This window comes from Geotrypetes seraphini, chromosome 14, assembly GCF_902459505.1.
Source record: "Geotrypetes seraphini chromosome 14, aGeoSer1.1, whole genome shotgun sequence".
Classification (NCBI taxonomy): domain Eukaryota; kingdom Metazoa; phylum Chordata; class Amphibia; order Gymnophiona; family Dermophiidae; genus Geotrypetes; species Geotrypetes seraphini.
The window spans coordinates 13,481,764-13,496,089 of NC_047097.1; the positions used below are offsets into that span (position 1 = coordinate 13,481,764).

The 14,326-nt window shown below is 40.0% G+C and overlaps 1 protein-coding gene across 6 annotated transcripts in view; it reads left to right on the plus strand.

The window, feature by feature from the left end:
* NEDD4 (NEDD4 E3 ubiquitin protein ligase) overlaps positions 1-12,038 on the plus strand; it is a 319,682-nt gene extending 307,644 nt beyond the window's left edge. For all 6 annotated transcript variants that reach the window (XM_033919613.1, XM_033919614.1, XM_033919612.1 and 3 more), the window contains 3 exons: positions 8,797-8,893; positions 10,378-10,450; positions 10,546-12,038. In XM_033919613.1, the coding sequence (XP_033775504.1) occupies positions 8,797-8,893; positions 10,378-10,450; positions 10,546-10,648 (273 nt within the window). In that variant the 3' untranslated portion in view covers positions 10,649-12,038. The remainder of the gene's footprint in view (positions 1-8,796; positions 8,894-10,377; positions 10,451-10,545) is intronic.
* The last annotated feature ends 2,288 nt before the right edge of the window (positions 12,039-14,326 follow it).

The window sequence follows — 14,326 nt, forward strand, 5'->3', positions numbered from 1 at the left end:
TAGCTGGACTTCTTTCTTCATAAAGCCACAGGCAGCAGCAGCAGACTATGGCCGGTGGTCCTGGTGTGCCGGCTGCGTGGCCTGCTACCAAAAGGTATGTGGCCATGCAGCTTCTACTCCTCCCCCAAATTCATTTCTATTGCAGCACATGTCTCTGTGTGTGCCTGTATGCTCACAAGTTTGGTAATTTTGGGGTGTCCTAAAAGGGGTTTTTGGGTGGTTTCCCTGCATGCCTTAGCCCCTCTACCTGTAAAATCTAAAAATTGCAGTTTTTCTGGGTTTCCTGTGATTTATTTCCGGGCGATTTTAAGGCAAAATTGGCACCCACAGTGGCCATCTTGGATTTTTTTTTAACTTTTAAAAGTATATATTTTTGCCCTTAGAAGCTTTGTTTTTGCTCCATACTTCACATATGTCCACCTCAGGACAGGATAGCATGAATTCATTACTCAATTACAATGGATGGATGGCGTTTTCGTGGACTCAATTCACATGCACCTCGGTATATGCGGGGGGGGGGGGGCGAGAAGGCCGCAGTTTCTGCGTTTTCCTTCTTCAGAGAGTCCCCTTGTCCTCCACTTCTACCGGAGACGCTTTTGGCGCATCCTGTCCCACACTCAAATGGGTGCAAATCACAGTTTGCATGTCGGTCCAGGGCCGCTGGACGGCACGGGAGAGTAGATGGTCCATCAATCAACTGAAGCTGCAAGTGATCCAATTAGCGCTACTGAGATTTCAAGAGAGTCTCCGCTGGAAGGCTGTCCGTGTGTTCTCAGACAATGCAGCGGCTATTGCCTATGTCAAATGTCAAGGGGGCACAAGGAGTCCCCTGCTGGGCTTGGAGGCTTGGTTGCTTTTTGCTTGGTCGGAACAACATCTGTTGGCCTTGTCTGCGCCTGTCATGTGGCCGGCATATGCAACGTTCAGGCAGACTTTCTTAGTTGTCAGACTTTGGACCTAGGAGAATGGTACCTGTCCGGGCTGGTGCACCACTGGAGTCATCCTACCTTCAATCTGATGGCGTCTTCTCAGAACAGGAAGGCCGACAAATTTCTCAGCTGATGACGGGAGGTCGGCAGCAAAGGACTCGACACTCTGGTTCAACCTTGGTCCAAAAGCGAACTTCTGTACATCTTTCCTCCTTGGCCTATTATAGGGCGAGTGCTGCGCTGGGTATCCTCTGACAGGGGTACGGTGATCCTTGTGGCTCCGGACTGACCCAGGAGACCTTGGTACGCAGATCTTGTGAGGTTGTCCTCGGGGAGGGATGTGCGTCTTCCTTGCCATCAGAGGTTTGCTCACACAGGGGCTAATTGCACTTCAAGATCCGGACCGCTTTGGTCTTATGGCTTGGTGCTTGAGCAGGCAGCCTTGATGGCCAGGGATTATTCCTCTGCGATTATCACCACGCTTTTCTCTATGCAGACAACATCCTACTCTTAATCCCAGTATCAACAGCTCAAAGAATCCATAGCTCTAAATCAGGGGTGCCCACACTTTTTGGGCTTGCGAGCTACTTTTAAAATGGCTAAGTCAAAATGATCTACCAACAATAAAATTTAAAAAAAAAACAAAGCACACCGTACGCAGAGAAAATGTTAATTATCATTCCTATTCCAGGTTTTTTTCAAAGAGGTCAAGGCAGATGACTCTATGCACTGTCACCTCAATAACAACCATACAAAAATAAACAAATATACCTCCCTCCCTTTTTACTAAACCACAGTAGCAGTTTTTAGCACAGGGAGCTGCGCTGAATGCCTAGCGCTGCTCTCAACGCTCATAGGCTCCCTGTGCTAAAAACCGCTATTTAGCACAGGGAGCCAGCGATTTAGTAAAAGGGGGCCATCGTGCAAAATATAGACAGCAAATATAGATTCAGACACATTTTGATCACTAAATTTAAAATAAAATAATTTTTCCTACCTTTGTTGTCTGGTGATTTCATGAGTCTCTGGTTGCACTTTCTTCTTCTGACTGTGCATCCAATCATTCTTCCCTGCTTTCAGCCTGAATGCTTCCTCTCCTCCAGACCTCATTCCCTCCCCCAACTTTTTTTTTCCTCTCTCCCTGCCTCCCTTTCTTTTTTTCCTGTTTCCCTTCTTTCCTTCTGTCTCCCTGCCTGCCCCCTTTCTTTCTTCCTTTCTTCATGCCCTCCCCCAAGCCACTGCCGCCGCTATCGGAGAACAGGCCCCCAAGCCGCCGCCGCCGCCACCATCAGGAAACAGGCCCCAAAGCCACCGCTGCCCCAAGCTCTCCCTGTGTCGGGACGACCAGCATTCCTCTCCCTGACATCAATTCTGCCGTCAGAGAGGAAGTTCCGGCCCAGCCAGGCAGCGATTGGCTGGCCTGAACTTCCTCTCTGATGGCAGAAATTGACTTCGGGGAGAAGAAGGCTGGTCGGCCCGGTAGATCGCCAAGGCAAAGTGAGTCTATCACGGAGCCCAGGATGGGCTCCGCGATTGACTCACTTTGCCTTGGCGATCTACCGGTCAATCACGATCGACTTATTGGGCACCCCTGCTCTAGATAGAATACAAAAATGATTGACAAAAATAAACTGAACACCGAAAAAACTAAACTTCTATGGTTTTGGATCACTGATACAATTGATTCTTTCTGCCATTACAATGACAAATGGGGTCAGCCTCAAGATAGAAAAATATACCAAGGTTTTAGGAATTATTTTAGACTCAACACTGAACTTCAAAAACCATGTTAAACAACATAATCTAGAAATTTTTTCTTACACTACAGTAACTAAGGAGAATCAGACCATATTTTTTTCAGCAACACTACAGAGTACTGGTCCAGTCATTGATTTTATCAATACTAGACTACTGCAATGCCCTATATTCAAGAATCTCAGCAAAACTAATAAAAAAAATCCACAGCTGATACAGAACACAGCAGCAGGACTCATTATTTTATAAACCCATCAAAAACAAAATGGGAAAGAACTAGAAATAGAGCATTTTTTGCAATTGCTCCATTGTTATGGAATTTATTACTATTAAATTTACGTTTAGAATCTTCATAAACTAAATTTTGAGTACTTTTAAAAACTTTTCTTTTGGAAAGAGCTTTTTCACTCGATGGGCCACCAATGGGTTGACTCAAGTAGCAGATATTTTGTCCGAGGAGGGTACAATCTAGCCCTTACATATGATGCAACATAGGAGAGGAGTTTGGACGAGTGATTGCTATGCTTATTATCAATTATCAAATTATATTCGCTTATTACTTAAGAATAATTGTACACTAGGTACTGCAGGCAAAGTAGTTGCTTTCTTTACACCTTCCAAACAGTTACAACCTTACATTTCTAGTCTGCATCTGTCGCTTTTGCAACTGATGCATCCCAAGCAATACACTGCCATTCGGTTAGCATGGTCAGAGGAATTAAATATTCCTATATCAGAAAGAGATATAACAGCATTGCATACTGTCCCTCTAATAATGCACGATGCTAAATATAGAGAATGTCATTATCATGTAGTACTGCGTGCATATGTGTCTCAGGCTCAACTGTTCCACATGGGGGCATTCCAACAGCAATATGCAGCAAATGCGGGCTACACAAAAACACTTTTGTACATGCATTTTGGGACTGTACTTATATAACAGGTTTTTGGACTGAAGTGATATGGATCGCTCTGAAAAGAGAAGATGGAACTTCTATCTATGTGGGTGTAGTCTACAGACCTCCGACTCAATCGCAGCAAATTGATAAAGATCTGATTGTGGATATCCAAAAGTTTGGAAAGTAAGAGGAGGTGCTGCTGTTGGGAGATTTCAACCTGCCAGATGCAGACTGGAAAGTTTTGTCTGCGGAATCGGAAAGGAGTACAGAGATTGTGGATGCCTTTCAAGAGGCTCTGCTCAGATAAATGGTGACGGAATCCACAAGGGAATAAGCGACATTGGATCTAGTCCTCACAAATGTACAAGTGGGTGCTCACCTGGGAAGTAGTGATCATCATACGGTTTGATATAACAGCTAAAGTGGAGGGCGGCTGCACGATACTAAAAGTCCTAGATTTCAAACGTACGGACTTTAATAAAGAAAGAAAGAGCTGTTAGGATGGGAGGACATAAGAGAAGTGGAAAAACAGTGGTCTAAGCTGAAAGAGATATAAAAATGACTACGGAACTTATGTGAAGAAAATAAATAAAATCAAGAGATAAAGGAAACCGACATGGTTCTCCAAACTAGTGGCAGAGAAAATAAAGGAAAAGAGTTGGTGTTCCTGAAATATAAAAAAAACACAAGAAGAAGAGTACAGAAAGGACTACCGGGTAAAACTGAAAAAAGCCAAGAGGGAGATATGTCTGGCAAAAGCGCAGGTGGAAGAGCAAATGGCTAAAAATGTAAAAAAAGGGAGACAAATTTTTTCAGATACATCAGTGAAAGGAAGAAGAGAAAAATGGAATTGCTAATCTAAAAGATGCTAGGAACTGATATGTGGAGAGTGATGAGGAAAAAGCAAACTTGCTAAAGTTTCAAGTTCAAGTTTCAAGTTCAAGTTTATTAGCATTTAATGAATCACCTATACAAAGTTTCTAAGCGATGTACAAATTAAAAACCATCAGATGGTGGTTACATATATAGTTTTTACACATAAAATTTTAAAACAAACTATTGACATTTTAAACAATGGAAAGAGACAAACATGAATAAGAGGGAAAAGTTACAATTCATTGTATATTGAAATTAACAATTAAGGAAAAACACAATAGGGAATAATGGGATTGGAATGTTTAATGGTCTTGGTCAAAATGTAGGGGGTTAATATAAAATATGCTATGTATCAAAAGCATCTTGAAACAGAAAGGTTTTTAAAAGTTTCTTAAAAGTTAAAAGGTCTTTTTCAATTCTAATAAAGTTTGGTAAAGAATTCCACAATGTTGGGGCCATAACAGAAAATATGTCGTTTCTTCTTGTACCGATGATTTTCAAAGAGGGAATTGATAAAAGATTTGCAGAGGATGAACGTAATGAACGTGATGTATTGTATGGAATAATCATTTTGGATATGAATTGTGGTTCATTAAAAAGTAATGTTTTATATACTAAAAGTATGATTTTAAATGTAATCCGATGGGAAATAGGAAGCCAGTGTGATTTAATCATTAGGGGTGTGACGTGATCGTATTTTTTTGCTTTATGAATTAATTTTATTGCTGTGTTTTGAATTATCTGTAGTCTTTTTTCTTTCTGAGTAATATTGATCATGAGCGAATTGCAGTAGTCCAATTTGGAGATAATTAGTGAGTGAATTAGAATATTGATAGATTTGGTCTCTAAGAATGTGGAAATGGAACGGATGAGGCGTAACCTATAGAAACATGATTTAACTATTTCACTGCTCTGTGTTCATGGAAGAAAATCCTGGAGAAGGACCGAGATTGTCTGGCAAAGCTACACGGAAAAATGGAGTAGATTCTGCGCTGTTCACGGAGGAAAGTGTTTATGAACAACTTGAAAAACTGAAGGTGGACAAAGTGATGGGACCGGATGGGATCCATTCCAGGATACTGAGGGAGCTCAGAGAGGTTCTGGCGGGTCCTATTAAAGACTTGTTCAACAAATCTCTGGAGATGGGAGTGGTTCTTGGGGACTGGAGAAGAGCGGATGTCCCTATTCACAAAAGTGGTCACAGGGATGAAGCAGAAAACTACAGGCCGGTAAGCCTCACTTCGATTGTTGGAAAAATAATGGAAGTGTTGCTGAAAGAAAGAATAGTGAACTTCCTAGAATCTAATGGGTTACAGGATCCGAGGCAACATGGCTTTACTAAAGGTAAATCTTGTCAAACAAACCTGATCAAATTTTTTTTGATTGGCTGACCAGAGAGTTGGATCGAGGACATATGCTAGATATAATTTACTTAGATTTCAGCAAAACCTTTGATACGGTTCCTCATAGGAGGCTTTTGAACAAACTTGAAGGGCTGAAGTTAGGAACCAAAGTGGAGAACTGGATTAAAAACTGGTTGATGGACAGACGCCAGAGGTTAATGGAAGTCGCTCAGAGGAAGGAAAGGTGAGTAGTGGAGTCCCTCAGGATTCAGTCCTGGGGCCGATCCTGTTCGATATGTTTGTGAGTGACATTGCTGAAGGGTTAGAAGGAAAGGTTTGCCTTTTTGCTGATGATACCAAGATTTGTAACAGAGTAGACACTGAGGAGGTAGTGGAAAACATGAAAAAGGATCTACAAAAGTTAGAAGAATGGCCTAATATCTGGCAACTAAAATTCAATGCAAAGAAATGCAGAGTAATGCATTTGGGGATTAACAATCGAAAGGAGCCGTATATGCTGGGAGGGGAGAGGCTGATATGCATGGATGGGGAGAGGGACCTTGGAGTGGTAGGGCTAGATTCACTAAGGACACCAGTTTGCGACCCTGACCCGATTCAGTAACCTTACTCCCGAACAGATCTGCTCTCGATAGGATAGGAGGTTTGCGACAAAAGACGTACGAGGAGAGACTAGAAGCCCTGAATATGTATACCTTAGAGGAAAGGAGGGGCAGGGGAGATATGATTCAGACGTTCAAATACTTGAACGGTATTAACGTAGAACATAATCTTTTCCAAAGAAAGGAAAATGGTAAAACCAGAGGACATAACGTGAGGTTGAGGGATAGTAGACTCAAGAACAATGTAAGGAAATTCTTCTTTACGGAGAGGGTGGTGGATGCCTGGAATGCACTCCTGAGAGAGGTGGTGGTGATGAAAACGGTGACGGAGTTCAAGAAAGCGTGGGATGATCACAGAGGATCTAGAATCAGAAAATAATAGTAAATATTGAAGAGTAAGGCCAGTACTGGGCAGACTTGCACGGTCTGTGTCTGTATATAGCCGTTTGGAGGATGGGCTGGGGAGAGCTTCAATGGCTAGGAGGGTGTAGATCAGTGGTCTCAAACTCAAACCCTCTGCAGGGCCACATTTTGGATTTGTAGGTACTTGGAGGGCCTCAGAAAAAATAGTTAATGTCTTATTACAGAAATGACAATTTTGCATGAGGTAAAACTAACAGTTTATAAATCTTTCCTTTTGGCTAAGTCTTAATAATAATATTGTCATTTATAGCTAAAGAGACATTTGACAACAAACTGTTTTATTTTACTTTTGTGATTATGATAAATATACCAAGGTCCTCAAAATGGTACCTGGCAGGCCGCATGTGGCCCCCGGGCCGCAAGTTTGAGACCACTGGTGTAGATGGACTGGAGTGAGCTTTGACGGAGACTTCAGTATTGGAACCTAAGAACAGAGCTTTGAATTCTTGCCCAGAAATAGCTAAGAAGAAAAAATCAGATTGAATCAGGTTGAGCAGACTATAGATGGACCATTTGGGTCTTTATCTGCTGTCATCTACTATGTTACATTTATAACTTTTTAGGACAGATGCTGCAAAATCCCCTATATCCAGCTCCTTTAGAAGTCCTATTAGGGAAACTTTTCCGTAGAGCTTCACTTTCGAAAGGTCAGTGCCTACTAATCTAAAAAGCATGTACTGTTGGGAAGAAATGTATACTGCAACAATGGATTCAGACAGTTCCTCCCATTGATTTGGCAATGGAAGAAATTAATGCATTAATTACTGATATGGGAAGCCAAGGAGGCTTGCTTAACATATAAAAGGAAACAGAGGTTTTGGACCATCTGGGATTCTTATATCATGAATCTTCCCGTTCATGCACGGAGCTTAGTGCTTAATCATGCAAACTTATGACCTTACACCTCACATTCTTGTTCTAGGCACTAATTTGTACCTCATTCAACTTTACTTGGGGGTGGGAGGAAAGATAGGGCTTTCTTTTTTTCTCTCTCTCTCTTTCCTTTACTGTTGGGTCATCCTGTTGGGGATCAGTGATAAAAGTTTCCCAGGGTCTGTGCGAACACAAGACCTTGGGAAAAGTTGGTCATTGTGCTTTGATGAGTTTACAGAACAATGGGGGGGGGTTTAGATTGATCTGTTGTTCTTAAAATTTGATGGGAGAATCAGAAAATTCTGTATAGCAGCATTCTTGTTTGTACTACGCAATGGTTATTATTTTTTTCTGTACATGTTATACATATCTCATCAATAAAATTGTTTGAACATAAAGACTACATGCGACATTAAAAGTTAATATATGGACTGATAATGTGGAATTTCATGGATTCAAAATTTCAATGTTTCCTGATGTTTCAAAATGGACGCAAGCCAGATGGAAGAAATTCCTGGCCTATCGTCAGTTAACTGAGTATGGGAGCAACTTTTCAGTTACGTTTTCCTTGTAAATGCTGCATTACCTATCAGGGTATTAAATATATATTTTATGAACCTGATCAGTTGAACTTTTTTCTTGAGGGTAAGGCAGTTGGAAGACCTTCAGAGGCTTCCATGGAGTCCCTCAACCAGGTCATTAGTTAAAAGAATCCAACTGCACTCGGTAATGTGATTTAATTTTGAACTATTTCTGAAAACCAACTTCCCTTGGAGGTGATGGAATCTCTCTTCCCATATTGTGGACTTTGATATTGGTTACTAATGTGGAATTATTTCATAATTTGTTTTACTTGTTTCTTATTTCAATTGTTTATTTCTATTTAAATTGTTGTTTAACAAAGTAACAGTATAAATAAATAAAAAGAAAGAGGGAAAAAAAATTAAAAGTTAATATATAAAGCTACTCAGTTACAACAGGATATCTCAATGTATAAAACACTGCTTTTGATTGTGTTTTCCTGAATTATTTGAGTTTTAAATAGTTTTTTGGATTGTGTTGTGCTTTTTTCCTTCAGGCAGTATTAATGATGGATTCCGAGAAGAGAATACGATTGCTTCAGTTTGTCACTGGCACATCCCGTGTGCCCATGAATGGCTTTGGTGAGCTGTATGGTAAGCATTTTCAGCATCTTCTTTAATAACATTTTTAGTAAATTTTCAGTGCTGCAATTTGTAATTCTTTAACACTCACACCAGTCTATACAATGGGTTGTGTATGGATGAGCAGTTTCTGTCCAAGCTGAAGTTTAAGTTCAATTTATTTAATATACTGCAAATATAAAACCAAGATTAAAATCTAAGCAGTTTATAATGAATATAAATTGGGAAAGGAAAAACCATACAGAAAAACAAACAATAAGGTTAAATTACAGTCTTCTGATGAAAACTCAGTCCCTCAATTCACATCATCACTACCACCACCTTTCCAAGTCCTTAAAAGCTACCAAATGGACTGATTCTTAGGATATATTTAATGAATATGCATGACAGAGATTTTCATGCCTACTACCTCCATTGTTTGCAAATCTCTCTAATGTATAGTATATTTATGAGGGATTTGCTGAAACCTGACTTGATGGCCCTTGAGGACTGGAAGTGAAGACCAAGGACCTAGGCTAGCCCTGCTTCAGGTTTTTGTTTATAGGGAGAAGAGAAAAATAAAAGACCATATAGTCTATCTATATGGCCTATCCAGTTGCCCATCCATGCCATCTACTATCCCTCCCTTTGAGATCTTATACACTATTCCCAAGCTTTCTTGAATTCAGATAAAATTTTCATCTCCACTGGGAGGCTGTTCCATAAATTTACCACTTTTCGGTAAAGAAGTAATTCCTCGGGTTACTTTTGACTTTATAGCTCCTAGAGTAGCACTTTGTCACACTCCTTCATAGAATTTGATAGCCAGTGAGCCAGTAGGAAAAAAACCCCTCCATGGCCCATATTTCCCTGCAGTTCATCCCTGTTCACCCTTCCAGTGACAGTCAATGCCATTTAACTCCCCTTTCCTGGAGTTCAAGCATGCAATGAAAACATGGTTAAGAAACTGAACTGCAAAAGTGTGCATTATCCTCCACCTCTGAGCTTGTAGTGAAACAATTTGAGTTAGAACCTTGGCTCATGTCTACATTGTTATGTGACTTATGGCTGGTAATGGCTATCTTAATAATATATGCTGTCTGAGGTTTTGCCAAAATAGTTACCAACTTCAGTCAGTTTAATGCGCATTTTGCCATGGATTTTCTGTATGTACACTAAGCATAGTCTTTAAAAAGGTTTGTTAGGAGTTTGACATAGATTTCAGTATCCCCATAGAAAATAAGTTTGCGTCTCTAAAAGATTAATAAAATTGTTTCTGCTCAACTTCTGCAGATTTAAATGGCTGTTATTAATACTACGAACTGAAACCATAAGAATTTTAATTCTTATTCATGGGTTATGTTGAAACAATTCAAGGATTTTGGTAGTTCTTTTGCATATCGAAAACAATTTAAAAAATATGTAGTAATAATGTTTCTGTTCTAATTGAATATTTATCATCATGTTAATGTCCTAACAACCTGTTGATATTTGATCCTCTCGTATCTTGTTTTTAGGCTCAAATGGACCCCAGTTTTTTACAGTTGAACAGTGGGGCACCCCTGAGAAACTGCCAAGAGCTCATACTTGGTAAACATATAATACTTGGATTTATTAATTCATGTTTAAGACCATCAGCTTGACCTGGTGCTTTATTTATATATGTTTTCCTTTTTGATTTTCAGTTTCAATCGATTGGATTTGCCCCCTTACGAGTCATTTGAGGACTTATGGGACAAACTTCATGTTGCAATAGAAAATGCTCAGGGCTTTGATGGTGTTGATTAGGAGACCACAGATGTCCGCATGTGGCCTTTATGTCAGTGCTGAGATGCTTCCAGAAAGTTTATAGGGAATCCTGGATCCTGTTTCCAGGGAACTTCTCTTGTGATTACAGTTTGCTGATTTAAACATAATATATGTGCAAAGATTTATAGAAAACTTCAACTGGTTTTATCATGTTGACATTTATGCAGATCTTCACATAAATAACTACAGTCCAGCCACATGGAGGTAGAATAGCTAACATTTCCCTAGCTGAAAACAAAAATATTAATTACATCTTACAAATATTTATTTCATGTTGTCACATTCAACTACTGAAAGAAAGTCTTGCTCTGAATCATATTAGTGGCATGATGGCTGAAAAGAATGTGGTGTTCCTGTTCTGAAAGGACTCTCTCAAAGTGTCTGCCGAAAGGGGCATTTTTCATCATGAAATGTTGGCATTTAATGCTATATTAGACTGTCAGAGACCATACCTAGAGCACCTTACCATCAGCAAGTGAACTACAGTATAAGAAGCATTGTACAATCAACATTAGAACTGTTTGCATGCGACACTACAGTTTTTCACCACAAACAGTTTTTCAACATCTAACATTTGTAAAGCAGAATGAATTTCTATACCAGAAGTATTACTGAATGATTCTGAACTGTGTAATTCAATCCCTCTCATTTGATTTGTCTTATTATTTCAACATCAACAAATATGTAAGCTATGTATTTAAAAAAATCATCTTACAAGAATGGAGCTTCAGTACCATGGGAATTATAGCCAAGAATTTGTGTACACAATTCTTATGTTATCCTGCAGCATTGCACAGTGATGTATTAGGGACTTGTTTACAGAATTTTATATATTTACAGAATACCACTAGTTTCTATAATTATACTTTATATTATTAAATTCATTTGTATTAGTCTAGAAACCAAAATAATTTGTTTTAACCAAAGCTCTCACTTTGTAACATCCAGAGTATTTTAGTTTCATTGTTTAGTAACTGTGATTAATGTTGGGTGGGGTTTTTAATACTTTTTTTCTTATAAGAACATGTGGCTATTTTTTGTATCAATGCAAGAACCGTTTATATTTTGGCAATTGATTAGATTCATCAAGGTTATCTTGGGAAGATTCTGAAAATTTGTATTAGCTTATATGATACCTGATTTGCATTCTTGGTCAAACTCGCACAATTTCCCAGGTCTGTAAATTAGTTCACACAGTCAATTGCATCACTTTATTATGTAAGATTGTCATTACAGGTAATTGGGAAGCAAATATATGAACATTTTTTTGTCTTTAAAAGACAGGGATTGTAATTCTTTCCTTTCTATAAAGTTGCTTTAATTTGCATAATTATAAGTGATTTATACAAAATTTAGGTCTTATTTTAGAGTGTCAGAGAAAAAATGCACCTAATAGACACGGAACAGTCCACTTGTATATTAAATATGCTGACTTTGATATCAAAAGGCCAGCACTGGGGCTTATAAAACAGCTGAACCATTTCATTGACGCTGATTATCCTCTGGTGTTTTTAGCTCCCTCTTTTAGAGTAACTTAATGCACTAAAGATTTCAATCTTGCATCTAAGATTGGCTGATGTGAAATACTCTTACAAGTGAAGACTATCCAGTTGGCTAATATGTGTTGAGAGAAAACTATTTGATCATTTTATAAAAAAAATTATAAATCATAATTGGTCAGGAGATAACCTTATAGTCATAGTTAATTTAGAAATATGCAGAGAGACATTCTGGCACCTTAATTAAGGACAATGGAATTACATAGCAAATGTACTAGGTCTTAAAGTGAGATTTAAGATAACCCTTAGTTTTATCCTTTTTTGAATGAGTCTCTAATGTTGAAAGTATTATTTGTAAATAAACCTAAAGTTAATTTATATTTAAAAATTGCTATATTACTGAAATTTTATAAGAATGTGGGAATTATGGTATTAAATTTGTAAAGAAGGCTGAAATATTCACTAAATTTGCCCAAAGCAGTAAATAAAGATTTATTCTAATAAGAAAATTGTGATTCCTTATTTATTCAAAATGTATAAAGGTCATTATCCCAAGACAAGCAGGCAGCATATTCTCAACATATGGGTGACGTCATCCACGGAGCCCCGATGCAGACAGCCTTGCAAGCAGACTTGCTTGAAGAATTTTAGAAAGTTCGTGACTGCTACACCTCGCATGCGCGAGTGCCTTCCCGCCCAAGGTAGGGCACGCGTCTCATTAGCGCCTCTTCAGTTCTAAGTTTACCACAGAGCCCTCATTTCAGGCTCTGCGCAAGAGTTAGTTCTAAACTCATGCCTTCTCTCACCGCGGCTCGTGTATTTTCTTTACAGGGTCGCTGTTATTTGCACGTTTGATTTTTTAAAAAAAAGTTTGGTTTTTTCGAAAGTGCCTTGGCGGGGCCTACTCTGCAGCCTCAGCCTGCGGGCTTCGATTTCACTGCGGCCGTGTTTCATTCCATGTCCCGGCCGGTCACAGGCTTCAAGAAGTGTAGTCGGTGTCAACGCGCGATCTCCATCACTGACCCACACAAGTGTATACAGTGTTTAGGACCTGATCATCGTCCAGAGTCATGCGACTGCTGTGCTACACTTCAAACTCAAGCCCTGAAACGTCATCGAGTCCAGATTGAAAAAATATTCAGAGGAATGGATTGGGCCTTACTTAGGGCCTTGACCCCCAATTCCGACCTCGCTCAAACCTTCCTCAATGGGGAAGTCTTCATCTTCAGGGAAATCAGCTAAATCTTTTCCTGAGGCGCCGTTATCCTCACTGTCTCCCTCAGGTAAGATAGCTAAGCCAACCCCTCCGGACATGCCACCATTAGAACCGGTGGGTCCAAGGCTACCCAGGAAATGTTTCTCAAAATCAAGGCCATTAATCATCAAAATCAAGGCAACACTCTTCCTCGAGGTCCATAGCCACACCAATTGTACCAGCTCCAGTGGTCTCAGTGCTGGCTTTGCAGAAATATGTTGGAAGCTATTCTGCATCAGGAGTTTGGTAACATGCTTGCCAAATTAACTCCTGCCTCGACTCGATGGGGGGCTCATCTCGATGGTCTCCGTACTCAGGGGCATTGGCCCAGCACGGATCGTCGGTGTCACATAAGAAGTTGCTTCCACTGGGTCAGACCAGAGGTCCATCGCACCCAGCGGTCCGCTCCTGCGGCGGCCCATCAGGCCTTTGACCTGTGAAGTGGTCCCTGACTATTCCTATAACCTACCTCTACTTCTATCTGTACCCCTCAACTCCCTTATCTTTTAGGAATCTATCTAAACCTTCCTTGAACCCCTGTAGCGTGCTCTGGCCTATCACAACCTCCGGAAGCGCGTTCCATGTGTCCACTACCCTCTGGGTAAAAAAGAACTTCCTAGCGTTTGTTCTAAACCTGTCCCCTTTCAATTTCTCTGAGTGCCCCCTTGTACTTGTGGTTCCCCACAGTCTGAAGAATCTGTCCCTGTCTACCTTCTGTATGCCCTTCAGGATTTTGAAGGTTTCTATCATGTCTCCTCTAAGTCTCCGCTTTTCCAGGGAGAATAGCCCCAGCATTTCCAACCTGTCAGCGTATGAAAAGTTTTCCATACCTTTTATCAGTTTAGTCGCTCTTCTCTGAACTCCCTCAAGTACTGCCATGTCCTTCTTGAGGTGCGGCGATCA